The 25,479-nt window shown below is 51.8% G+C and overlaps 1 protein-coding gene across 9 annotated transcripts in view; it reads left to right on the plus strand.

The window, feature by feature from the left end:
- Positions 1 to 6,756: 6,756 nt before the first annotated feature.
- The window catches only part of PHLDB1 (pleckstrin homology like domain family B member 1), a 105,860-nt gene continuing 87,137 nt past the window's right edge, over positions 6,757 to 25,479 (plus strand). For all 9 annotated transcript variants that reach the window (XM_050922074.1, XM_050922075.1, XM_050922078.1 and 6 more), the window contains exons 1-5: positions 6,757 to 6,822; positions 7,877 to 7,994; positions 13,501 to 13,590; positions 15,675 to 15,798; positions 19,153 to 19,323. In XM_050922074.1, the coding sequence (XP_050778031.1) occupies positions 7,926 to 7,994; positions 13,501 to 13,590; positions 15,675 to 15,798; positions 19,153 to 19,323 (454 nt within the window). In that variant the 5' untranslated portion in view covers positions 6,757 to 6,822; positions 7,877 to 7,925. The remainder of the gene's footprint in view (positions 6,823 to 7,876; positions 7,995 to 13,500; positions 13,591 to 15,674; positions 15,799 to 19,152; positions 19,324 to 25,479) is intronic.

Below are 25,479 nucleotides of genomic sequence, written 5' to 3' on the forward strand. Positions count from 1 at the left end.
CCATCTATGATGAGATAACTGGCTCTGTGGATATGGGGAAAGTGGTGGATGTGATATATCTTGACTTTAGCAAAGCTTTTGATATCATCTCCCACAGTATTCTTGCCAGCAAGTTAAAAAAGTATAGATTGGATAAATGGACTATAAAGTGGCTAGAAAGCTGGCTAGATTGTCGGGCTCAACAACCGGTAGTGATCAACAGCTCACTGTCTAGTTGGCAGACGGTATCAAGTGGAGTGCTCTAGAGGTCAGTCCTGGAGCCAGTTTTGTTCAAGATCTTTATTATCTGGATGAGGGGATGGATTGCACCCTCAGCAAGTTCGCAGATGACACTAAGCTGGGGGGAGAGGTGGATACACTGGAGGGTAGGGATAGAGTCCAGAGTGTCTTAGACAGATTGGAGGATTGGGCCAAAAGAAATCTGATGAGGTTCAACAAGGACAAGTGCAGAGTCCTGCACTTAGGATAGAAGAATCCCATGCACTCTACAGGCTGGGGACCGACTGGCTGAGTGGCAGTTCTGCAAAAAAGGCCCTGGGGATTACAGTGGATGAGAAGCTGGATATGAGCTCGCAGTGTTCCATTATTGCTAAGAAGGCTAAAGGCATATTGGGCTGTGTGGTGAGGTGATGACTTGCTGGTGCGGGACCTCCTGCTGGTCATCCTGGGAATTAGCTGTTCAGCCCAGAGCACCCTCTGCAGGCTGGTGTCTCAGCTGCCACTGGCCCCCATGTCCCTCCCAGACCTCGGTGCCCTTCTATAGCAGGGTTCTGCCCCCAGTAGTAACCCCCCATCAGGGTCTCCCCACCCCTCTATCCCCACCTTGCCTCAGTGGCTACTGCTAGTCATCATCTAGCCTCCGCTTACTGGGGCAGACTGCAGTCTGTAAACCACTCATCATCGGCAAGTGGGGTTGGACCAGCTGCCTCTGCCTATTTCTGGACTGCCCCTCTGCAGCCCTAATACCCTTTTGCTGGGCCCGTAACTTGGCCTGTAGCCTGAGGTTTTGCTAGGCTGGAGCTCACCAGCTCTCTCTACCCTTCCCCAGCACTGCTCCACCCTAGGTACCCTCCTCAGCTTCCCAGGCAGCCAGGTCCTTCTGTCTCTGAAAACTAGAGAGTGTGTGTGCGCTAGCTTCTGGTCCACAGCCCTCTATCAGGGCCAGCTGGGCCCTGATTAAACTGGCCACAGCTGTGTCTGCTTTTTCCAGCTGCAGCCTTCTCCAGGGCTGCTTTAACCCCTTCAGGGCTAGAGCTGGGTGACTACCCTGCTACAGGCTGCATTAGTAGGAGCATTGCCAGCAGATCAAGGGAAGTGATTATTCTCTTCTTTTCGGTACTGGTGAGGCCACCTCTGGAGTATTGTGTCCAGTTTTGGTTCCCCCACTACAGAAGGGATGTGGACAAATTGGAGAGAGTCCAGCGGAGGGCAATGAAAATGATTAGGGGGCTGGAGCATGTCACTTACAAGGAGAGGCTGAGAGAACTGGGCTTGTTTAGTCTGCAGAAGATAAGAGTGAGGGGGGATTTGATGGCAGCCTTCAACTACCTGAAGGGGGGTTCCAAAGAGGATGGAGCTCAGCTGTTTTCAGTGGTGGCAGATGACAGAACAAGGACCAATCGTCTCAAGTTGCAGTGTGGGAGGTCTAGGTTGGATATTAGGAAACGCTTTTTCACGAGGAGAGTGGTGAAGCACTGGAATGAGTTACCTAGGAAGGTGGTGGAAACTCCATCCTGAGAGGATTTAAGGCTCAGCTTGACAAAGCCCTGGCTGGGATGATTTAGTTGGAGTTGGTCCTGCTTTGAGCAGGGGGTTGGACTAGATGATCTCCTGAGGTCTCTTCCAACCCTAATCTTCTATGATTCTATGAGGGCTGGGATCCTGTGAAGTGGGGATTATATATTTTGTCCCTTATCCTTGTCTATACACAATCCTGGGGTTCCCTTTTGTTTGGTCCTGATAGGTCTCAACTTGGCTGTCCCCTCTGTAGCAGGGAATGATGGTTGGTGGGTAAGCCCACAACAATCAGTAGGAATCCTGATCTCCCATGCTCATGCCTGGGAGCTTCCTGTATGGACAACCATGCTCTTTCTGCACTGTTCACCTCCTGCTTGAGGGTTCCAGAGCACCATGGTTGGTCAGCCCCAGAGGAAACTGCCTAGCTGCTCTGTGCTGAGTGTGAGGATTTTCTTCTTAGGGTATGGCTACACTCGAAACTTCGGCAGCGCTTTGAAGTGCGAGTGTAGTCGCAGCGCCAGCGCTGGGAGAGAGCTCTCCCAGCGCTGCACATACTCCACCTCCTCATGGGGTTTAGGTTGCAGCACTGGGAGCCGCGCTCCCAGCGCTGCGGCACTGTTTACACTGACGCTTTACAGTGCTGTATCTTGCAGCACTCAGGGGGATGTTTTTTTCACACCCCTGAGCGAGAAAGTTGCAGTGCTGTAAAGCGACAGTGTAGCCATGGCCTTAAAGGGCCACTTGCATTTTTATCCATCCCCATGTAAAAATGCTGAGATGGCTGAGTGGGCCTTGATTTTCAGCTGCCCTGTGCTGCGTTTCCAGCACTTCTCTTTTTAGGACTCGGACACCTTCTTTATCAGTAGTTACGGGTGTGAACTGCCAGTAACATTAACAGCCCTCACCAAAAGAGGCAGGACTGGAAGCTCTGGTCTCGGGCTCCAGCCCAGTGCACATTCTGTGAGCCCTAAGAGCATTTCCTGGGGGAATGTCTTCTTCCTGTTTTGTGATCCTTTACCGAAGATGTGTGATAATGCTGCCAAGAGTGGCAGAGTCACCAGGGTCCTAACGTTTGGCAGGTCTGCAGATAGTCTCAATTCCCTTGTTTCATCTGTTTTGTTGAGTTTTAAAATAGTGGCACTTGGGAGTATCTCTGATTGGACTCTCATGTAGTGTCCCCCCTCATGCCCTGGTATTTTGGCTGGTGCAAGTGAGCACGGCTGCTGCTCTTGCTTGGTGGAATTCCTCAAAGTGTCTGTGGGTGGCAGTAGAACTCTTATGAGACCTGGCCACTGTCCTGTTCCCATGTAATGAATTCAAACAGCCTTTATAAATGATGTTCAGGCAGAGCTGCCTTGAGCCTCCTGGTGTGTTATATCTGCCACCTGAGATTTGTTGTAAAATACAGGTCAAGAACCTCAGCCTTGTTTTCTTTTACCTGGGAAAGGAAGTGGGGTGGGATGCTGCAGTTTGGATTGAGGGGCATAGGCAGAGCTGAGAGGACAGAGCTGGAATAGCAGGGAGCTATGAGTCAGTTTGAGGTGCATCAGCAGAACTGTATGCATGTGTGGGGAATCGTGGGGGACTCTGGGTTGGGACTGAAGTCATCTGCCGAGCTGTGGGTGAGGGCATGGCTCTGAACTGGGATACTAGCAGGGAGCTACAGGTCAGAATGTGGGGGTAGGAGCAGAGCTGTATGTGCATGGGGGACTATAGGTCAGGGATAGCAGGCTGTGAATCGGGACTGAGATGTATTGGGTTGCCCAAACTCAAACCCTTCCATGATGCAGAAAGGCAGAATAGAGATATATCTAGTTAATTCTTTGCAGACTGCAGTCTTGTTCCTAAGCATTAATTGACAGGAAGTACTGTTGTGGTAAGGTGTTAGCTGTTTTACCTGAGGATTCTTTGTGTATTAGGTACCCTATTTAATTGAATATCTGAACCCAGTCCATTTAAATAAACCCTTCCAGACCTGCCCCTAGTGGGTGATGAGGGAGGCAACGCTTATTTTATGGTTTCTTTCTGCCCCTCTGGATGCCTCCCTTTGCCTTTGTGTCCTTTATGTTTCCATAGTGTTAAAAAGCAGGTCCCTAATTTGACTCCCAAATCTCCCTGGCTGACAATACCTTGTGGTGGCAGGCAAAACAGAATGTCTGGGGGGCGGGAGGGGTTGACTGCTGTGTATGGAGAATGGCAAAAGGAGTTGAGGAAATGCTTGGGGCTGGAGTTGGCAGCTGTGCACACTTTAATGACCCCAGTAGGGGAGCTCATTTCCTCCCAGGAGCTGAGATCAGTGGGTGGGGCAGAGAATTCTTTGTCTCCCAATGTAACTATCTTGGAGCTAATTTATGTTACTGTTATTGCCAGGCATGTTGTGTCGCCTTGACAACATGTGACCAGGGCTCCAGTGTGTGTAATCTTTGGGATGGAGATGTGTGGGTGTTTTCTCCTAGAAGGAGCCATTGGAAAAAAGAGAGAGGGGAAGGAGCCTCTGAGGCAAGCTGGCCTCTCTACCGGGACTTGCACCTGTGATGACATGGCCAGCTCTGTGCTAAGAAGGGATCAGAACAAATACTGTCTCTGTAGCCCCAGCCATGGGGAGCACGGCTTTTGAGATAAGATCAGACCCAAACAGTGGATTCAAATCCAGGCTTTGGGGCTGAACTGCCCTCCCCACACCCTCCTCTCAACAGGGTCAAATGTGAAGTGGGGAGCCTGGGTCAACTCCAAGCTTTCCTGAGCACTGGACTGTTTCAGCTTGTTGCAGAGATGGGTGCAGGCTGAGCTTAGCCTATTCACAGCAACTGGCCCTGATGGGATGTTTCAGACACTGACACCAGCCCGTATTAGCCCTTGCCAATCAGGGCCCTTGCTGCAATTTAGTTACTGTGGGCTGCCTGGCGCAAGTCCCTTTCCCACCCACGTTTGTCTCCAAGACAATGCTCCCGCCTCCGACATTCCCAGGCTGGAAGCACAACAGCCCGTTGCTCACTGGGACGGGGTGACAGCTTTGGTGCCTTAAACACATTAGCAGATGTGGAGTGAATGTACAGCCAAGTTGAATACAGAGCCTGGATGGTGTGTGGTGTACCCGTTAACTCAGCTCTGACTGCTTCCAAGTGACTCATCGAAGGGAATGGGATGGGGGGGAAGAAAGAGGCCAGGGATGCTATATTTCAGGGCATATAACATAGGGTGCTGCAATTCCTTGTGGGTTACCTAAGACCACTCCTGTCATGTGTTCTCTCAGCCACACCTGCATTCAGCCATTAGAGAGGATGATAGACATTGTCCAGCTTCCATATGGTGTGTGTAGATGTACACATGGCCAAATACTGTTCTTGGGCACACCCAGGCCTCCATACTCTCGGTGTATTTGCAGGCTGAGTCCGACCTGTCCTCTGTAGCTGCAGATACAACTAAGTGGAGCACAGATGGGTGCTCTTTCCCCTTGTGTTTTGTTGGTTTTAAGTAAGATAACAGGAGGTCCCATCTGCAAGATGCTTTATAAGCATAAATTAACCCAGGCTCATAGTGCCCTTGAAGGCAGGGCAGGGTTATTATCCCCATGAGAAAAGTCAGGCACAGAGGCAGGGGCGGCTGTAGGTATTTTACCGCCCCAAGCATGGCAGGCAGGCTGCCTTCTGCTGCTTGCCTGCGGGAGGTCCCCAGTCCCGCGGATTCGGCGGCATGCCTGCGGGAGGTCCGCCAAAGCCGCGGGACCAGCAGACCCTCCGCAGGCATGCTGCTGAAGGCAACCTGCCTGCCGCCCTCATGGCAACCAGCAGAGTGCTGCCCATGGCTTGCCACCCCAGGCACGCGCTTGGCATACTGGTGCCTGGAGCTGCCCCTGCACAGAAAGGGGAAATGACTTGGCCACGTGTGGCTTGCTGGAGGTGTGATATGCATCTCCCTCTGTTTAGTTGGGGGTAGGTTACAGTTATACAAAGCTGCAGTCACTATGGTGTCTCAAAGGGACCTCACTTGGAGGTTCATGCAGTGATGCACAAGAAGAAAGGAAGGTGAGCACTTTGGCAGGCAGCATCTGAGTCGAATGGACCAGCTGGATCTCAAAGAGAAACAAACTTGATGAGACACCCAGGAGAAAAAATCCTCCTTCCCCAACCCTCCTGAAGCCAAACTAGGCTCCCAGCCCTACCACTGCGTTTCCGACTGTTGCCACTGATAGCCCAACCCAAGAGAAAGGGGCAGGAGGGATTCAGCCACAAGGCCAGTTGGCCCCCACTGCTCCCACCTGATGCTTCAGCTCACTGACCCATCCCAGTATTGTGACCAGGCCACAGAGGCTGCTCAGTTTACCAAGAATCCAACAGCAGCAGCTGACATTTGAGTGCAAGCTCCAGCCTGAGTTGTCAAATATTTGTTATTTTCATGTCTGAATGAGGGGCTTTGGCAGAGCTGGATTTAGGATCCCAGTGCTGGAACAGTATGGGGGCTATGAGTTGAAATTGAAGGACTTTGGCAGAGCTGTGGGGTGTGCAGGGGGGGAAGCCCAGGGCTGGAATATCAAGGGTGCTGTTAGTCAGGACTGAGCGGCACCAGCTGAGCAAGATGGAAGTTCATTTTTGTGGGTGGCTTCTGTGCTCCCATCCTCCTTAGGCTGAGGTAAAGTCCTCCCCCTCGCTTCCCCTCCCATGCTCACCTCTTCCCTTCCTGGAAAGAACCGAGGTCTTTTTCTTAACTTTTAAAATAATTTTATGTAGGGATTTCTTTGGGAGACCTGAGCCCCATGGATGCTAGGGAAGGAGCAGGCAGGGGGTAGTAACCTCATGGGGAAGTGTGAGGGGTGAGCATGGTCTGTGCTGTTTGTGAAGGCTCTGGGGCTGCTTTTCTGGTAGCTGAGCCCGACCCTTTGGCATTTGCAGCCTGCGCCTCTTTTTGTGGCAGGAACAAGTGAAGTGTTTTGCAGGCTGCTGTGAGAGAAGAAAGGCTGCCTTGTTGCTGCCAGAGGTGGGGCACCCGGCTGAGCTGGCCCTCACTCCCTTGCTAGCATTCCTAGAACAGAGTCTGCTTGTGAAGGGCAGCAATCACCCTTCGTGCTGGGGCTTCCCAGGAGATGAGGTGAGAGGCTGGGATGAGGGGCATGGAGGAAGCATGAAATATGCCCTGAGGGGGGCTCCCCAATTCCTTATCTCCTTGCACTGGGGAGTTCCCTTTGGAGAGCCTTGGAGATAGCCAGGTCCATGGGGTGGCCAGTGGCTCCCACAAGGATTCCAACCGGGGCACTGGGATGGGGGAGATGGTACAAAATCTTTGTGGAGAGGTCTAGGGGATCAGTGTCTCCCTCCTGTGGAAAGCAGTTAAATCCCCTGTAAGGATTATAGCATCTCAATGGTAATAGGTCGGGGGAGGTGGCCTGCTAGGCTAGCATGAGAGCAGGAAACCTGGGCTTATCTTGTAGTTAGAGTGGGGTGGGAGAGGAATCAGAACTCCTGGATTCTATTCCTGGCTTGAGGAGGGGAGAGGAGTCTAGTGATTAAAGCTGAAGGGTGTGTATGGAGAGTCTGAGAGTCAGGACTCCTGTGTACTAGTGCTGACTCTGGGATAGGAGAGACACCTAATTGTTAGAGCTGGGGCGGCAAGTCTGGGAGACAGAGCTCCTGGCTTCTATCCCCTGCTCTGTTATGCTCTGTTATAGGCTGCTGTGGTGACTTTTCCTCTCAGTGCTGGAGTTCCCCCGTTTGTGAAGGGGGTACCTGCCTCACGGGAGCTGGGTGGGTTTCGTGCTGCCATGCCCAGATCGATGGAAGGTGCCAGAGCATGGCCCAGTGTGATGCTTGCCCCTCACCCCACACTGACTCTGTGGGTTTGGTTGGGATCCTGTGGACTGCTGTGGTGGGAAGGAGTTAATCTCCAAGCATGATTCCATCCTGGCCTCCCTCTCTTCCTTTTCAAGAGTCCAGCCTCCTGCCTGCTTTTCCTCTGGCCCAACAGCAGCCAAGAGCTAGCAGCTGGCTGCAGCTGCTTTTGTGGGGAAGGTGCAGGGGTTGGGGAGAGGTTAGGGCTGTGGGCCCTGCTGGCCTGGCTCTCCCCGCTGGGGTCTCCTGCCTTGATGCGCCTGTCACCTCCCCAGGGAGCTCGCAGTACAGACTGTTCTCTACGACTTCTCCCACAGCTCAGCTAGGCCGCACCTCAAGGCCATGGTGTGAACAGAGCACAGGGACATGAACGCTCTGCCACTGAAGCTGGTGGTCAGTGCTTGGCCCAGTGCCAGGGTGAGGATCCAAGCGCAGGTAAGGTGCAGACCTTAAAACCACACTGTGGCTCGGGGTGTGGCATGTGTGTATTGGAGCAGGGGGATCACATAAACTTTAAGTCTAGCCCTTCCCAGTGCTCATGGGTCCAATGGGCTTCTTGTCCTGCCAACATCCGGGCTCAGACCCTGACTTGGGGCAGCTGGAGTCCAGGCCTAACGGGGGCTCCTGTAAACATCAGCGGTGGTTCTGGCCCAACAGGTGGCTGGCACAGGCTCAGCTGCATGCTAGCGAGTGATGTCTGAGCAGGCAGGGGAGCAGGTCCTAGAGAGCTCCAAACCACTCCATTAATATGCTGTGTGGAAGCTGCATTTCCCCCTGCCCAACCCCATTACTGTGTCTCCTCCTCTGCCACCCCTGATCCCAGTGCCACGTCTTTCCTCTACCCCCTTTCTCTGCCCCGAGTGCCACTGCCTGCAGGAAAGGTCCTGGCTGCACAGCCCACACAGGAAATCTCATCTAGCAGGTTGGAAACTCCTTTTGCAGCTGTGGGAAAGTGGCAGCAAATGGAGAGATGCCCTGGTGGTAATGAGCTAGTGCCCCCTCTCCAACTTGTTCGCGAAAACACACACCGGCCCTCTGTGCAGTAGGGGCTAGTCCTACCCCTCAGTAGCTATAGGCTTGTGCATGAGAATCAGGGAGTGAAGGGAAACGGCCCTGCATCACTGTCCAGACAGTGAGATGAGGGTCAGATGTGCTGAGCGTTGACAGCTTGTAGTGGCAGGAGCTCAGCCGCTCTGACAGCCAGATCCACATACATTCTCCTGGCTCTAACCCCAGAGCCATCACTCAGCCTCATGTCCAGTGTGCTCCTTTTACAAATAATATTTCCAACTCAGCTCCTCCACTCCATACCCACGGCCCAGCTTGGGGGAAGCCTGGCTTCCCTGGGTGTCAGTGGGGACTGCTATGAATTTTGGGCCTGAATGCCAATCTAGGCATTTCAGTTTGAATTCTGTCTGGTCTTACTTCCTGATGCTGTCCTCTTTCAGCTGCCTATTCCCGAGGGAGCCAGGGCCTTTACTGTGAGCTGATGGTTATTTTCTTCTTTCCCTGCCCTGGAGTCAAAACAGTCTTTTTCCAGCCTTTCATTTTTTCCGCAGCATGTAATAGCTACGCGCTAGCTCCCACTCTTCCTGGCCAGGCTGTGTGCTCTCGCTCTGGGTATGGTTTGTGCTAACCACAGACCATGCTTTCTTTGACAAAGTAGGGAAAAGATCTCTCCTTGCTGCACTGGTTGAAGCTTGAGGATTGGTGGGCTAGGATTGTCAGGGCATCCTGTAGATAGCTTTGTCTCTAGGGAGAGTAGGAGAAGCCCAGACTTTGTCCATCTGAGGGGGATGCCCTGGCATTTGTCCCAGAGGCTAGCCATGGGTTGTACATATGCTGTACAGAAGTGCGAATCACAGCTGCCTTCAGCTGGAACCAGAGGAGCACTGCATGCTGGGCTAGCACTGGTATTTTCCACTGGCCTAGGTGTTCTGATAGCTGAAGGCAGCACTGGGTCTTCATGAATCCCATGAGCTGCAGTGATCCCAGGCTACACTAGGGCTTGTCTAGGCCCCCCCACACTACTCACCCATCTCCCACAAATGGCCTGTCTTCTGGATGGGATGTGGACTGAAGTCCTGGTCACTTGGGAGCAATAAAGTTCCCAGGACACTTTCCACAAGCCAGGGCATTGACTCTAGTGTCATGGCCAAAGCCCATCTTGGGTAATTATTCTCTACCAATCCTGCCCGAGCCGTTTCAGTTGGATACAGGTGGTTATTCCCAGTCTGCCCTAACCTGTCACTGTGCTGGGTGTGGCAGCTGCCATGTTACAGCCATCTCTGGGGTGAATGTCAGTCCTGGGGAAGTGATGTTTCTGTAGAGCTCTGTGGGATCCTTCTAGATGAAAAGTGATATGGGAATTTCCCCCCTCTTCAGGGTCTGGCCAACAGAAAGAAAAGACCTGGGGACTGAATATGCATGTCTGGTGTGGTGAGACAGACTTCAATCCCCAGGGTCCTATAGGCCCTTGCAATGCATTAGACACAAGCATCTGTGAGATCTGAGTCCCAGTACGACCCAGGAGCAGCGCAACCCTGTTCTGGCTGTGTCTGTAATGGGTGGGCTACTGGATGTGTGAGAGCAGAGACTAAACAATCTTTCCATGTACTCAGTGGCCCTGGCCCTTGGCAGGAAAGGCACAAGAAATGCCCAGCTGGCAAAGGTGAGCAGGTAGAGAACAGGGAGCCACCGCATCCTGGTGGGACTTTTGGAGTCGTTTTGATCAAGTTACCCCAGCCCATCCTGTTTTCTCTAATCCCGCTGGGGCCAATGCTAACCGGGGGGCAGGTGAAGCAGGGCCAGGAAAGCTTCCTGGGGGTAACTGAGAGGAGAGTTCAGCGTGTTTTCCTGAAAGCATGCTGGGGCTCTTGGGAGTGTCAGTGGCTGCATTCGTGAACATTGTTCTCCATTGGCAATGATAGGAGAAGGCTAAGTCGATGCTATCACCTGCAATGCAGGCTTAGCCTGTAGATGGTGCACTGGTGTCACACAGTTTGGCCTGCTTTTAATGAGCCATATGTGACCTAGTTCTGCCTTAATACCAGCAAAATAACATTTTACAAAGAGCACAGGCCTGGTTGGGGAAGGAGGGGCCGGGCTGCCTCTTCCCCAGACAAATGCAACCAGCAACTCTAATTCCTCCCAGACACTCCCTCTGCAGTCCTGTTTGAGCCCTGCATTGCTGGGGGATTCAGTAGTCCAGTGCATCTTTCCAGCTCTGAATATCCTAGCACAATACTCTTCCACCCGAGTGATTTGTCTGCAGCTCCTTGGGGAAGGAGTGGTGGCTCCATCACTTGGGGTCTTGACACCAGACTGGCTAAAGAGCTAGTGCCTATATGATAGGGGAGCAGTGCGGCTCTTGCTGGGAAGCAGGGGCTGAAGGGTCCAGCAGATCCCAGCCTTCTCCGGAGCCTCTTAACCTTACTCTGAAGCACAATGATTCTTGCTAAAAGCGTAGGCTTCACTCCACCCTCATTGTTGACAGGGAGAATGTTAGTGCTTCACACTGTCTCAAAATAGTGGTTTTGGGACAGCTGCTAGGAACCCATGTGATACAATCTGCCCCCTGACCTGCACTCATACAACACAAGGCTGGGAGCAGTCCTTATCATTGTGTTGTAATGTCACAAGCCACGTGGTCTGTAATAGGGGAGGCAACAGAACCCAATGATCCACAGGCCAAATGAGGTGAGGTCTCTGCCCCACAAACTGTCCATCCTCAGATCTGCTCTGGAAGTGCTTAAAGCCCAGGCCAGCAAGGAGGGGGTTACTGCTGCCATCCTGCTGTAGGGTGACCCCAAGATGGAAGTGTGGGATTCATGGAGTAGGGGGTAAACTTGGGCTAAGCTGGCCCAAATGGTCTGAGCACCAGAGTGCAGGAAATCACTGGCTTGTGTGGTCAGTTTCCTCTCCAAGCTGCTTTATTTATTCCTGCAGGGACAGAAACCCTGACCAGGATGGTAATGTAGGAGGAGCTGAAATTGGGTTTCAGTTAGTCAGTTTGTGTGTGTGTTTGAACATGCATGTAAATGTGGGGCATGTGCAGACATGCAGAGGGTCTGAGGAGCTGTGTGCACACACATGAATGTGAGGGGTTGCTAGTTCCCTAAGCAGCACCTGGGAGAGAGACTGGCTGGTGCACAACATTCCTGCTGACTAGTGGGGCGGGCTGCTGGGCAAGCATGGATGCGTTGTCATATGTGGTATGTGTACGTCTGTCTTCGTTAGTCCTTCCTTCCCTGCATCCCAGATGTTGGGTTTTTCCCTCAGTGATTATTTAGTGATGTAGATTTTTAAAAATGAGGCTCTGCAAAGCTATTGTTCAGTTAAGACTCCCTCTTTTGTTCTGTGTTCTGTAGTTATGCCCTCTGTGTACAAATGTATGTTAGTGAATGTGTGTGAGAGAGAATATCTCTGGATGGATGGACAGAGAAATGTAATCTTGAGACAATTCCTGAGCATCTGGAACCAGGAATTTAGCAGAAAAGTATCTTCTTGCTATTAAATGTAATCCTTGGAACTGAGACATGGAACTGACCAGGGCACATGGTATGAGTTGGGCTCTTAGCTCAGGTGTCTTGGCCCCATTCTAACCCTGGGAAGTTGTCTGCTTCCCCCTATAGTTCCCTGAAGTTTCACTGGGAGAGAAGATTATTTTTCCTCTCCTGCCAGTCTGAGTGCTGTTAAAAAGCTGCTGTGCTGGAGAACTGGCTGACCTGTTCCCGTAGACCTCCCCTGACCAGCCTTGTGCAGGGTTTATGATGCTAACATAGTTCATGTTTGTAAAGGTCTGGGAGATCCTTGGGTGAATGGTGAAAGATGGCCATGTATCCCATGCTCTGCACACGTTCTGTTGCATTCTACGCATAGGGGCTCTAAGTTACTGTGCTTTTTGGGTGTTTGTGCCACTCACTGTCATTTCGCATCAGCAGAGACCCTGTGGCAAGGTATGTTTGCAGAATTACTCAGTTCAGTTGGGGTCCAAGCCAGATGCCCCTGTGATCATTTCCCCATTGATTTGAGCAGGAGCAGGCAGAGAGGAAATGAGGCTCAGGGATTCTGTCATGCAAAGCCCAGCTGGTAGAAGATTATGAGGCCAGAAATTATGCTCCCTGGTGTCCAGCTCTCAGAGCTCCGAATGCTCAAGTGTCAGAGGGGTAGCTGTGTTAGTCTGCACCTGTAAAAAGCAACAAAGAGTCCTGTGGCACCTTATTAGACTAACAAATGTATTGGAGCGTAAGCTTTCGTGTGCCATGCATCTGATGATGTGGGTATTCACCCACGAACACTTATGCTCCAATACATTCGTTAGTCTATAAGGTGCCACAGGACTCTTTGTTGCTTTTTCCTAATCCTGTCTCTCTTTAGTACTGGGATTCATACACCTCACCCATTTCTAGAAGAAAATAATGCCAGTGCAGAAGCTGATTAAAAGCCTGGAAGCTGCTTGTGTCTATGGGTAGGTGGATGAGGGAGCAGCAAGTACTTCAAGCTGGTTATGAACAGTCATGAGCTCTGACAGCCTGTGTGGACAGGTGGGTGTGATCCCCACTGTACAGATGGGGAAACTGAGGCCTGGAGCAGTGAGATGACTTGCCAAAGGTCAAGCTTGGAATAGAACTCGGACATCCTGATTGTCCATCCCCTGCTATAATCCCTAAACCACTCTCCTTTCATTGGTTAGGCCTAGATAATGGGGCCTCTCGATCACTCACCTGTGCTTGCTGGGCTGTTTTGAACTTTACTGTCAGCCTGTGACCTCATGTGTCTCATTGGTCCAACCTTCTGCATCCTCTGCTGGGGAAGGAGAGGTGTGTCTCTGCAGCATAGCCCCATGCACAGCGCTAGATTGATTCTGTCATTGTATTCCTGTTACTGGAGGGCGCTCTCAAGTCCTAACACCCCCTCTGTGTTTCTGGTTCCTTCCCAGGAGAGTGCCAGGCACATTGATGAAGTTGCCATGGAAGCTTCAAACAGGAATGTTACCAGTCCAACCCACAAAGTCCAAGCAATCATCCAGGTGAGTGTGTGCCGGGGTCACCTCCTCCAGCCAGTGCATCAGCACTGCTGCCTTGTGCTGGTGAGGGCAGACTGAGATAGCTTTGGGGGCTAATGCCCTGTCCTTCCATCACCAGAGACTGGCACTGGGGTCACAAATGAGCAAAGGTTATTGGTCCTAGAGAGGGATTCAGGGATGATGCTGAGAGCACTGGCAATACAGGCTGCTTAGGTCCCCATAGTGATGGGGCCAGCAGGAAATCAGGGCATCCAGAAAACCAAAGAGAGAGCAGCCCCAAGTGCTGGGAGATGGGCCTGGCAATCCCATGAGAGTATAGGGAAAGTTTATTCCCTCTCCCAGGCCTGGGTCAGGCTTCATAAATGGCCCTGCTTCTGTTATGGGCCAGACCCCAATTCCAGATGGGGGTTGGGGGCACTGGTTCTAGATTGGGCAGTTCAGCATCCATATAGTAGCACTTTGGCCCAGTTGACCCTAAAGACTCCTGGAGGATCTTGTGGAGAGGGGACATGGGAACAGTTTGCCAGAGAGGAATTGTGGCCCCATCACGGTAAGAGGCTGTTGATGATTTATGGTCAGTGAGGCATGATCCCACCCCAGAGCTGGAGAATGGCATGGCTCTGTGCCACATCTCCCACCCTCCACTCCCTCCCAGAGCTCGACTCTGAAGGGTTATTGGTATTCTGAACAACCCCAGGACTAGGGTGTGGGTGACAGGCGCTGCCTTCTGCCGAGTGCCATTGAGCGTTTCCTCCCAATCCTATTATGGGATTGGCTGTAAATCCAGTTGGGCTAAATGGCTAGTACCTTGGATCCTGTTAAAAAGAACCTGAGCCCATGGAATCCCCCTTGCCCTGGGGCTGGGCTATTGTCACTTTTCATCCTTCTAGTCTCCGCTTCCCCAAGCTGCAGCACAGAGCAAAGATCACAGCTGGCCTGTCGTGAGATCTGGAGACATGGGGAAGGCCCAGAACCCTCAGACTCCACATCTGAGGAGTCCGTTCCTCAGCTTGCTAACCCGCTGTCTGGAACCCACACAGGGCACTCTCTGTGCTCTGGGAAAAGGGCTGAGGGAGACACCCTCAGAATGTGGAGCCAGGGGCCCAGCAGGCTGTGCTTGTGGGTTTGTGTTTGTGTGTGCTTGCATCCGTGTGGGGATGCATGTCCGTATGCATGCATATACATGTGTGTGCATGTAGCTGATGGGGTCTAAGTGAAGCCCGGTTGGATTCTGGTTTACCTGAAGTAGGGTCAGGGGCCCAGGGCAGTGAGGAGAGCCTTGCCCTGCTGGCTGCAGCCAGCCATTCTGTGAGACCTCCACTTCCGCTCTGCCCTGTCATAGAGAACAGAAAGATATGGCGTCCATAAATATTTATGATCCATCTTTGCTGTGCAAAGTGGGAACGGAGAGAGAACCTATCTGAATCTGATTGTGGACAGGCTGCTGGGTAGGAGCCAACCCTCGGCACAGACCCCATCTGTCGTCTTGTCCATCCATCCATTTACCAGCATGTTTCAGGTGCTAAAGCTGGCCTTGCTCCTCATTTCAGGGGTCTTGTGTGCACTCTCCCGCCTGTGCCCCAGACATGTTCCAGCCTTGTCCCCATGGCTCCTTCCATCCCTGCTCTCTCTCTCTTCCCTTTCCCACATGTGTGGTGCTGCCAGTGCAAGAACCACCTCTTCTGCAGCAGCTGGTGCCATATCTACCTCACGATTTTTGTGTCTTGGTGCCAGATTGACAGCTCTGGAGCCCTCTGCTTACCTCCAGAATGGTCAGGGGCAAGGTCAGCATCCACAACATGGCCTGCGCTAGAGGGATGAGAAGAGAGGACAGTCCCAATGGTCTGTTCAGCCCTTGACCTTTCTGCTGGCGCTGCCTGTAAGGGACCAACCTAATGGGGTGGCTTTTGTGCTGTGGATGCTGGTTCACCAGGAATTGACTGAGACTCACCAAACTCATTGCATTTCCTGCCAAGTGGAAAACCTCTCTGGCCCCCATCTAGGAAGGGCTCGGCCCAGCGACCTCTCCCCTGAGTTCAGGGATGAGCATATTCTAACCAGGGGTTCTGCTTTATCCTTACCTACAGAAAAGTCCTCTGGACCTAATAGACATGGGCAAGGGGCTGAAGGTCCAGACCGACAAGCCACATCTGGTGAGCCTGGGCAGTGGCCGGCTCAGCACCGCCATCACCCTCCTACCCCTAGGAGAGGGTAAGTTCCTCTTGCCCATCTGTGACAATGGGCCGAGGCTGATAGGGGTTAGGAGCTCACCTGGGGGAAGGGGTGTCACTTTTCCCGCTCTCCTGTGGCTGAGACTCACTGTGTAACTTACACTGGATGGAGACCAACCATCACACCATGGGAAAGCCAGACTGTGTGGAGAGGGTGTGTTTGTAATGGATAGAACAGGAGGCCTAGGGATTCCATTCCCAGCTGTGTTATAGACTCCCTGAGAGGCCTTGGGCAAGTCCCCTACACCCCAGTTTTCAAACTGGCTGTTAATTTTGAATGCCCCATTTTAGGAACCTTGGGCCTGATTCTAAGAAGTCATTAATTTGGGGGGGTCCAACTGGAAACCCTAGGGCCTGACTTTCAGGGGTGCTGAGCACATGCAAGCTTCCAGTCATGTCAGCTAGAGTTGTGGGTGCTTAGCACCCCTGGAAGTCATCCCCTAGGGGTCTTCAGTTGGGCCCCCCAAATTAGTGACCACTTCTGAGTATCTTAGCCTGCCCTCTTCCATCCCCGTTGCTAAACGGAGCTAATATTCCTGCCCTGTCCCAGTATCTGATGTGGACCTGCCTGTCTGCCTGGATTGTAGGGTATAGTTAGTGGAAGATTATATGATGCTTTTGGAGCCCAGATGAGAAGCAAAAGACAGGGCTATTGATGGCCTGGCACGCAAGATGCTGCTGCACTGCACTTGCCTTCTGCCGCACTCGATGCACAGACTGAAGGTGATATGTTACCTGTGTGATTCCTCTGCTCTTGCTAACTACTGTCAGTGTTGGCCTGACTGCTGCTGCCAGCCATGTCCTTGCCCCCGTCCTTCTCCTCCAGGTGTGTGGGCTTTGCTGTGATCCACTTTTGTGTGGCTGTAACTTTCTGCAGGGTGCTGAGAGAGCCCCACTAAACTAGCCACATCTAGATGCTGAATGTGGGATCCGGAACCTGGGTTAATCTCACTGAAAATGGGGATGGGGAGGCACAGTCTGGATCTGGCTAGGATACCCAGAGCCCCTGGGGGGTGGGCACACTAAGTCCCACCCATCTTCAGTCCCAGCAATGGGAGCTGGTGCTGCCACACCCTCTCATCTTGCAGGGACTTAGGTTGACATCTACATTGATGTTCCTGGTTTATGTGAGCTCAGCAGCCCAGAGCCAGATGGAACCAGCATCCCAGCGAGAGCTGGGCTGGCAATGGGATTCAGATCCAGCCTTGGCTCCCAAGAATGGAGGGAGTGAGAGGCACATAGGGCAGCTGTTCCTTCCCTCCTGACAGTGAGTGGCTAGCTCAATTTTGTGGCTCTCAGAGGCACTGGAAGCTCCTGAAAAGTTTCAGTCCCCAATAACATCCCGCCACCCTTGGCAGCCCCTGTGAATGGCCCTGCTATAGGGACAAGCACATGATGATCAGAATCCAGTTGTGCCTCCCCATCCCTGAGCCACTTGCCCCCTGCCTCTCAGTTTAAGATCAGAGACTCCAGCTCCTTCATGGCTCAACCCCTCCAAATGTCAGCCCTTCTCTAGCAGTTGGTGTTGGGAAGCGAGCCTTAGGCATGCATCTGTGTCCAATAATTGTTATTGAGGCCACAGTGCAGTCTCAGATTAAAGATCAGATTAAAAACCGGAGAGAAGCAAGAACCACGCTTTTCCTGGAGACATTGCTGTTAGCAACCTGTCCGCCTCCTTGGCCTGAGAGGCAGGGAGCTGCCAGGTCTACTCCCTGTGGAGATGTCCAGGATCTCGCTGGGAAGGATTTACCTGTGCACGCGTGACATGCCCACACACCAGCCCAAGGCACAGACCGTACCGAGCCCCCTGCACTTCAGACAGGGAGTGTGCTTCCTCCACCGGGGAGGGAAGGGGAGCAGAGCGGAGCTGCTTCTTGGGCCATGGACTTGTACTTAGTGAGCCTTACTTTTGGACACAGTCAGCAAGGGCCTGAGAGTGTGAAATGGATGGGAGCTGAGGGTAGGTGGGGGGGCCTAGCCAAGAGCTTGGAGTCTGTTCAGCACCGAATCAACAGAGGAAGCTGCTAGCGATAATTGGATCAAAGGAGAGTGAGAGTTGCCTGCCCAAGGAGACAGCTGGAGATTGGGATTGTGGTGGGATGGGGGGAAGAAGAGGTAGAGGAGCCACGGGAACTTGCCTGTCTGATCAGAGAGAGTGAAGGAGATAGGAACAGGAGGAGGAACCTGGGGGCCCAGTGGTTAGTGTGAAACAGGATTCATCATCACTAGCCTCCTCCTGCCTCTTCTGCTGCATCTTTGCTTGGGTTCATGTTCCTAGAAGGGACAAGACTGGGATGTGTGGGTTGCTCTTTGGGGGTGTCTGACAACCTACATTTAGCTGTCTGTTGTCTGTGCCCAAGTGGCCCCATGTCTTCCCAGCAGCTAATATGCTGAGACCTGTAGGGTGAGTTTCTGTCAGGGAGCCAGGGAACACCATGATCAATAGCAGCCCTGATAAAAGCCCCAAGGAGCATGGGCTCTCACCTGAGGACCTGCAAGGTCCCATCTCTCTGGCCTGGCGTTTGCAGTCTGGGCCACAAACAGGAGCCCAGTGCTAATCTCTGCAGCCAAGGAGAGAGCAGCATTGTGCTGGGCCCTGTAACACTGTCCAGATCTTACATAGTGGAAGGACTCCCCTCTCCTCTGAAGTATGAAGCAGCCTTGTTTCTCCAAGTGCTGCAGAGTGCTGGGGCAGGAGGGACAAATCAGCACTGCCACACACCCTGTGGGTGCAGACTGCCCTGCCTTTGGAGCTTTAAGAGTCAGCCTGGCCTAGAGGAATGAGCACAGGACTTCTGGATCCCATGTCATGCACCTGTATGAGGGGCTTGTACCCCCATTTCCTGAGGTGGTGTAGGGGGGAATCAGGGGCTGTTGGTGGTTTGTGTGTGTGTGCAGGAAGCGATGGGTACAGGAGCTGGGAGAGGCTGTTTTAGTCCCTCTCTCGGGGACCCACCAGTGTCTAAAACTTGGTGGCTTAATGCCTAGGCCTGCACTTGCTGTGCAGCATCAGGACAGGAGCTGCCCTCAGTCCTGGCTGCACTCCCATTATTCCACAGAATTATGTCATCCCCCCCAACTTCCCAGTTCAGGAGCTCCTCTGGGCAAAAACTACAGAGGCTGCTTCCTGCCCAGCCCTCACCTTCCTATCACATGGTGCCCACGCAGGGTGGGGTGCACACCAAGTGGAGTTTTGGCACCAATAATACAGGGTGAGTGGTCCCCTCTCAGCCTCTGTAAATGGGGGTGCTTCACCTGCTTTGGCCTCCCATCCCATGCACATGATCTCCTTGTTATGTCCCAAGGAGCATTAAGCAGATGTTTCTCCTTGCAGGGAGGACCATGATTGGCTCAGCTGCTAAGGACATTGTTCTACAGGGGGCTGGGTTGGCCTCTGAGCACTGCTACATTGAGAACGTTTGTGGGACCCTCACCCTGCATCCCTGCGGGAATGCCTGTGCTGTTGATGGCCTGCAGGTTAAGCAGCCCACTCGCCTGACCCAAGGTAAGGTGCCTACCCTTGGGCATCAAGGCTGGTTGTGGTGGGAGCAATGCATGAGAGGACACTCCTGACCACTCAACTAGCTCCAGGCCTGGGCCCCTCAGTCCCCAAAGATTGGTGATGTTTGGGTCAAGTTCTTGCTTTCCTAGCTTTGTAAGGTGGATCCTGACTTCCTCTGACTTTGGATATGTTTGGAGCCAGCTTCAGGTCTGCAGCTAGGGTACATCTTTGCCTTGGAGCTGGGTGAATCATACCCTCACCTGCTCTCAGGAGAAATAACTGGGCTTGAGAGAGCGCCCAGTGCAACTTAGCCCAGCCTCACCGAGTTTTACAGAAGCTTTATTGAGCTGGGATTGGCTTCAGGGTGAACTTGGCTTGTGTTTTCATCCACTCACTGCTTTCAGTGGAACTCGAACCCCAGCCCTGGGTGCAGGCCCAGCGCTAGTGGTGACTGCTAATTAGGTGAAGCCCAGTTCCAGTAACTATCCTGTTGGGGTGCTGGGTTAGTGAGGGTATCCCACCAGGCTTGGTTAGTGTGCAGGTGGCATGTGGTTCTGATTGTGCAGCTTCATTTGAATCCTGTACAGAGATTCCTCCTCCCCATCCCCCTTCCTGAAGGAGCCCCCAACATTCGCTGTAAGTTTGGAGTCTCCTTTATATTTTAGCCGTTGAGTGCTCTGACGCAGCTGGAGGGATCTGTGTTTGCCTCCCTGGTTATGTCTACACACAAATGAAAATCCACAGCTGGCCCATGCCAGCTGACTTCGGTTCACGGGGCTTGGACTCTGGGGCTGTTCCCTTGCTGTGTAGACTTCTGGGGTCAGGCTGGAGCCTGGGCTTTAGGACTCTGTGAGGTGAGAGGGTCTGAGCCCGGAAGTCTACACAGCAATGAAAAAGCCCCACAGCCCGAGCCCTGCAAGCCTGAGTTGGCTGGCATGGACCAATTGCAGGTTTTTCTTTGCTGTGTAGACATACTCCCTGTCACCTTGATGAGGGCCAGTTCTCCTTAACATCTCACTGTCTCTTCCCCTTGGAAAGGGCCCATGTGCCCAGGAGATGATGCTACAGGCCCTTCTTGCCAGTGGTTAATTGGAATTTTCCAGGCTTGTATTTCTGAAGAAGTTTCTGGTCCTTCTTGCCTTGTTAGCATGGGTGTGTGCAGTTCCAGAGCAAGGAAGGTTGGCCATTGTGGAAATGCAAGACTCCCAGCCTGCCTCCCCATCCTCTCAGCCGTCTAGGGCTCCATGGAGGGCAAGGACAGCACAGGCAGCTCTGCTGATGGGAATTTCTTTAGCAGCAAGAATCCTTTATAGAACCTCAGTGTGACTCACTGGTCAAGCTTGTGCTGTGTCCTCTTCTATTAGCAGTTGCACTAGAGGGTAACTGCCTATTACTGCCAGCAGCTAGTGGGATTACTCCTTTAGTTTATGTGGTCAGGGTGCTGAAGAAGACCTTGCTACAGGCTCAAGCAGGGAGCTATCATCATTTGAGAGGTCAGTCTTTCTGGTCCTAAATAAGGGCTGTAAAGAGGAGAGAGTGCTAGACTGTCTTGCGGGGAAGCCAAACTTGGAACTAAGATGAGGGGTGGATGGGGACAGGTGTGACCCATCCTGCATCCTCAGTTTGTCTACTAGAAGCAGGTATGGGCTAGAATCCCTGGGAGCTGGAAGCATGGCATGGACTAGCCCTGTTGGCCCATTGCCACACAATGCTGTCATGCATGGTTCTTAAAAAGAGATGCCTTCTGAAATTCTTTGCACCAGGTCACAGATTGTGCTGGAAAAGGCTCTCTGCTCACCTGTGCCTCAGTTCCTTGCTAGCCCATGGAGAAGTATGCTGCTTTAGGGGAGCTGCCATGCGCTTTGCCGAGTAATCTGGTGTTAAGGTCTCTGGCACAAAACACAGAATCCAGCTCCCCCTCTCTGATGCACAGTTTACACTGTCAAATATCAAAGGTGCATCCTGAGCCATCTTCTGACAGCTGCAGAAAGCAGAGGCGGGATCAGCTGCCAGGAATTTACTAGAGCATCTAATAATGGTTGGGCTTGTTTGAGGCAGAAAGAGGGGAATTTAGAGTAGATTGTTTTAAAAGAACCAACCGTCTGACAAACAAACAAGGCTTTTTAATCCAGATGCCTCCTTTTCATTTAATTATTTCAGCTTCTGGGTTCAGCTTTCCTGGGCCATTTCCCAGGCTGTCCCCTTCCCCATGTATCCTTAAAAATATCAGCGTGCCTGAGTCACTCCCTCTCTGATGTACTTCCTGTTGGTTTCATTTACCATAACTGTGCTCCCTCATTTCCCTGCCCCTTCCCTTTGTCCGTGGCTGAAATTTGCGTGGTTTGGACTTGAAGCTCTTTGAGGCAGGGTCCCTGTCTCTCTGCTTGTCCCTTTACAGAACTTGCGGGGGGTGGGGCACGTGTGGGATTGTCAATGTTAACAGGCCTTCTTGTTGGGGTCATTCTAGAACTTTGATTGCCAAGGTAAATGTGCTGCAATGGCATCGTTTTAGAGCTTGAGTTGCCATAGAAATGAGCTGCAGGCTTGTAACTGTTATGGCCAGCTGGTGGCATCTGCTCCGGGAGGGGGCACTGAACACTGAAGAGGAACAAAGAGGCATGAGCCTTGCTCCACCTGGAGAAAATCCCAGCCTAGGGGAAATGATGCAGTTTGGCCTTTGGAGTCACAGGTACCATAAGTGTTATGGGATAGTTGAGAGCCAGACCTTCTTTCTCCCAACGACTCTTAACAGAGGAGCACAGCATTTGCCAGAACAAATCTGAGCTAGCCTTGATTCCTCTGCCTGCCACACTGGATCAGTCCATATGGCTGGGTGTCCTGGATCCTCATGCAATGCTTCAGGGGAGGCTGAAACATCCTATCAGATGCCTGGCCAGTTGTGCTGAGCTGCATGTGGAGTGTGATATCTTGGCTCAGCTCAAGACACTGCTGGAGACGGGATACTGGACTAGAAAGACCACAGTTCTGATCCTGTCTGATAATTCTGATGGCCATTGGGCTGTGAGGTGGAGCTGGCCTCGTGTGAGGGATAGTCTGAGCTGACAACCACCTCAGACCTGTGTCTCCAGTAAGGTGTTTGGTGAGGTAGTGGATGGGGCGACACACCTCTCTGCTGGCAGTGTTTGCTTAGCTGTATTGTACCTACTCCTCGTGTGCTCCAGAATGGGCTGGCTCTGTAGTGCATGGCACAGCTGGCCAGCCTCCTGTCAGGCCCCTCATCTCCCTCTCAGTACAACTGGGGACATAATCCTCACCCATCCAGCAAGACTGTCTGTGATGTAAGCTCCTTTGTTAAACTGTCTGCTGTCTGTACCCAGCAGGGAAGGAGCAAAGTCTGTGCTGCCACCGATTGGGCCTGTTGTCCCAGATGGAAACACCACATGCTCCCATCTAGCTGATGAGGTGTCTTGTACCCATTGACCTTGATTTGTAGCACAATACTGGGTGCAAAGCAGATTGTATGTGACTTTTTCTAGCAGTTATCACAGGGAATGGGGAACCAGGAATCCTGGGTTCTACGCCTGATTCTGTTGCTGACTTACTGTCTTGGGCCCTCTCTGTGCCTCAGTTTCCCCACTTAGAAAGGGGTACAGTGACACTGGCCCTGCTTTGTAAAGTTCTTTGAGGCCCTGGCAGAAATGCTAGTGTTAGTTATCCGAGATTCCTCAAGGCACTGGGTCTGCAAGCCCACAGATCAGATGACCTCTTTGTTCAGTGGAAGGAGCAGGGGAGTGGGAGTAAGGACTCCTGGGTTCTTTTGTTCTTGGCTCTGCTATTGGTGCTCTTGGCTTGACCTCTCTGCCCTGATTTGTGTCTGTGAAATGGAGATACCAGCTCCCAGCCTCATAGGGGAGGGGAGGCTGAGCCATCTGCAGTAGGCTTTAAAAGTGCTGAGGGTTGGATATTGCTGAAGTCAAACTGGGATGAAATGGTAATCCTCACACGCTCAGATGTCCTATGGGCGATAGTAGGCCCTAAAATACGTGCAGGGGACTCTGCCTTTCTGTACAGGCTGCCCTGCTGGGGATTTAGCGCTTGCTATGCCTCATAAATAAACCTCCAATTTAGCTGTAAATGACACATTCAGCCTTAATACTTCATGGCTGAATGACGTCTTTTACAGCACTGGCCCTGGTGTTACAGGAGGCAGCCTAGTTACAGCTGTAGCAGTTACAATGTTGCTGTTTGTGATAAAGCAGCTGCATAGAGCTGCAGGGAAGAGGGGAAATGGGGGGGCACAGGGAATATTTGTGTTTGTTTTTTGCTTAAATGTTTCTTAGTATACTTGCATTTGGTGACCTGTTTGGTTCCTCATTGACATTTCTGCCACAGGACAAGTGCAGTTCATTGCAATCAACCATGATAGGATTAAAATTCAAAATGATCTGGACAAACTGGAAACATGGTCTGAAGTAAATAGGATGAAATTCAACAAAGACAAATGCAAAGTGCTCCACTTAGGAAGGAATAATACAAAAATGGGAAATGACTGCCTAGGAAGGAGCACAGCAGAAAGGTATCTGGGGGTCGTAGTGGACCATAAGCTAAATATGAAGTCACCCATGTAACACTGTTGCAAAAAAAGCAAACATCATTCTGGGATGTATTAACAGGAATGTTGTAAGAAAGACACGAGAAGTAATTCTTCCATTCTACTCCATGCTGATTAGGCCTCAACTGGAGTATTGTGTCCAGTTCTGGGTGCCACATTTGAGGAGAGATGTGCACAGATTGGAGGAAGTCCAGAGAAGAGCAACAAAAATTATTAAAGGCCTATGAGGGAATATTGAAAAAAATTGGGTTTGTTTAGTCTGGAAAAGAGAAGACTGAGAGGGAACATTACAGTTTAAGTACATAAAAGGTTATTACAAGGAGGAGGGAGAAGAATTATTCTTCTTAACCTCTTAGGATAGGACAAGAAGTAATGGGTTTAAAGTGCAGCAAAGGATGTTTAGGTTGGACATTAGGAAAAACTTCCTAACTGTCGGGGTGGTTAAGCACTGGAATAAATTGCCTAGGGAGGTTGTGCAATCTCCATCACTGGCAATTTTTAAGAGCAGGTCAGACAAACACCTGTCAGGAATGGTCTGGATAATACTTAATCCTGCCATGAGTGTCTCTTGAGGTCCCTTCCAGTCTTATGGTTCTATGATTCTATCTCAGGATAGGAATGGTAGGGAGCGTAATAGATCAGGACTGAGGGGCACCGGCAGAGCTGTATGAGGTGGGGAGCTCATGGCTGAGATAACGGGTGCACCTGTGGGTTGGGACAGAAGGGCATTGGCAGAGCTGGGGGTGGGGGAATCCCAGATCTGGGATAGCAGTGGGGCTGTAGATTGGGATTGAGAGGCACTGTCAGAGGTGATATGGAAGAGAGCCCAGAAGAGGAATAGCAGGGGGCTGTGTGTTGGGATTGAAGGACATTAGCAGAGCTGGGTGACGGAATCCTTCACTGTGTCTTGGTCTAACCCAAGGGTTCTCAAACTGGGGGTCGTGACCCCGTGGGGGGTCGCGAGCTGTCAGCCTCCACCCCCAAACCATGCTTCACCTCCAGCATTTATTATAATGTTAAATATAAAAATGTTTTTAATTTATAAGGGGGATCGCACTCAGAGGCTTGCTGTGTGAAAGGGTTCACCAGGACAGAACTTTGAGAACCACTGGTGTAACCTATCTCAGGGTTTCCCCTCTTGCATGTCCTAGTAGTGACTGGCAGCACTGTGCAGACCCACTCCTCACAATGCTGGTTCTTGAAGTCTCTATTTGCAGGAATCTGACTTCTGCAGAGCATCTGAACACAGCCTGACTGCTCCCAGGAAGCATGGTCAGTGAAAGTTCTTTGCCTTGCTAATGAAACCCCAGGGACAGGCTAAATCAGATTTGTCTCTGAGTCTTAACATATACCCTCTAAACTGAGGATTCCTCCTAGCTACAATCACTATAAACAGACTTGTTCTCACACCCCACTGCTCCTTCTCTGTGCTTGTCTGGGAAGTCCATGCATGAGAGAGTGAGATCCCAAGACCCAACACATCCTCACACTCTCTGCCCAAGGGCAGATAGAACAATATACATGCATACCACTGTGCACTGGCCCACAGGCAGTCTAGACAGATGCAGACAGACACGTGTGGACAC

This window comes from Gopherus flavomarginatus, chromosome 13, assembly GCF_025201925.1.
Source record: "Gopherus flavomarginatus isolate rGopFla2 chromosome 13, rGopFla2.mat.asm, whole genome shotgun sequence".
NCBI classification, from domain to species: Eukaryota; Metazoa; Chordata; order Testudines; family Testudinidae; genus Gopherus; species Gopherus flavomarginatus.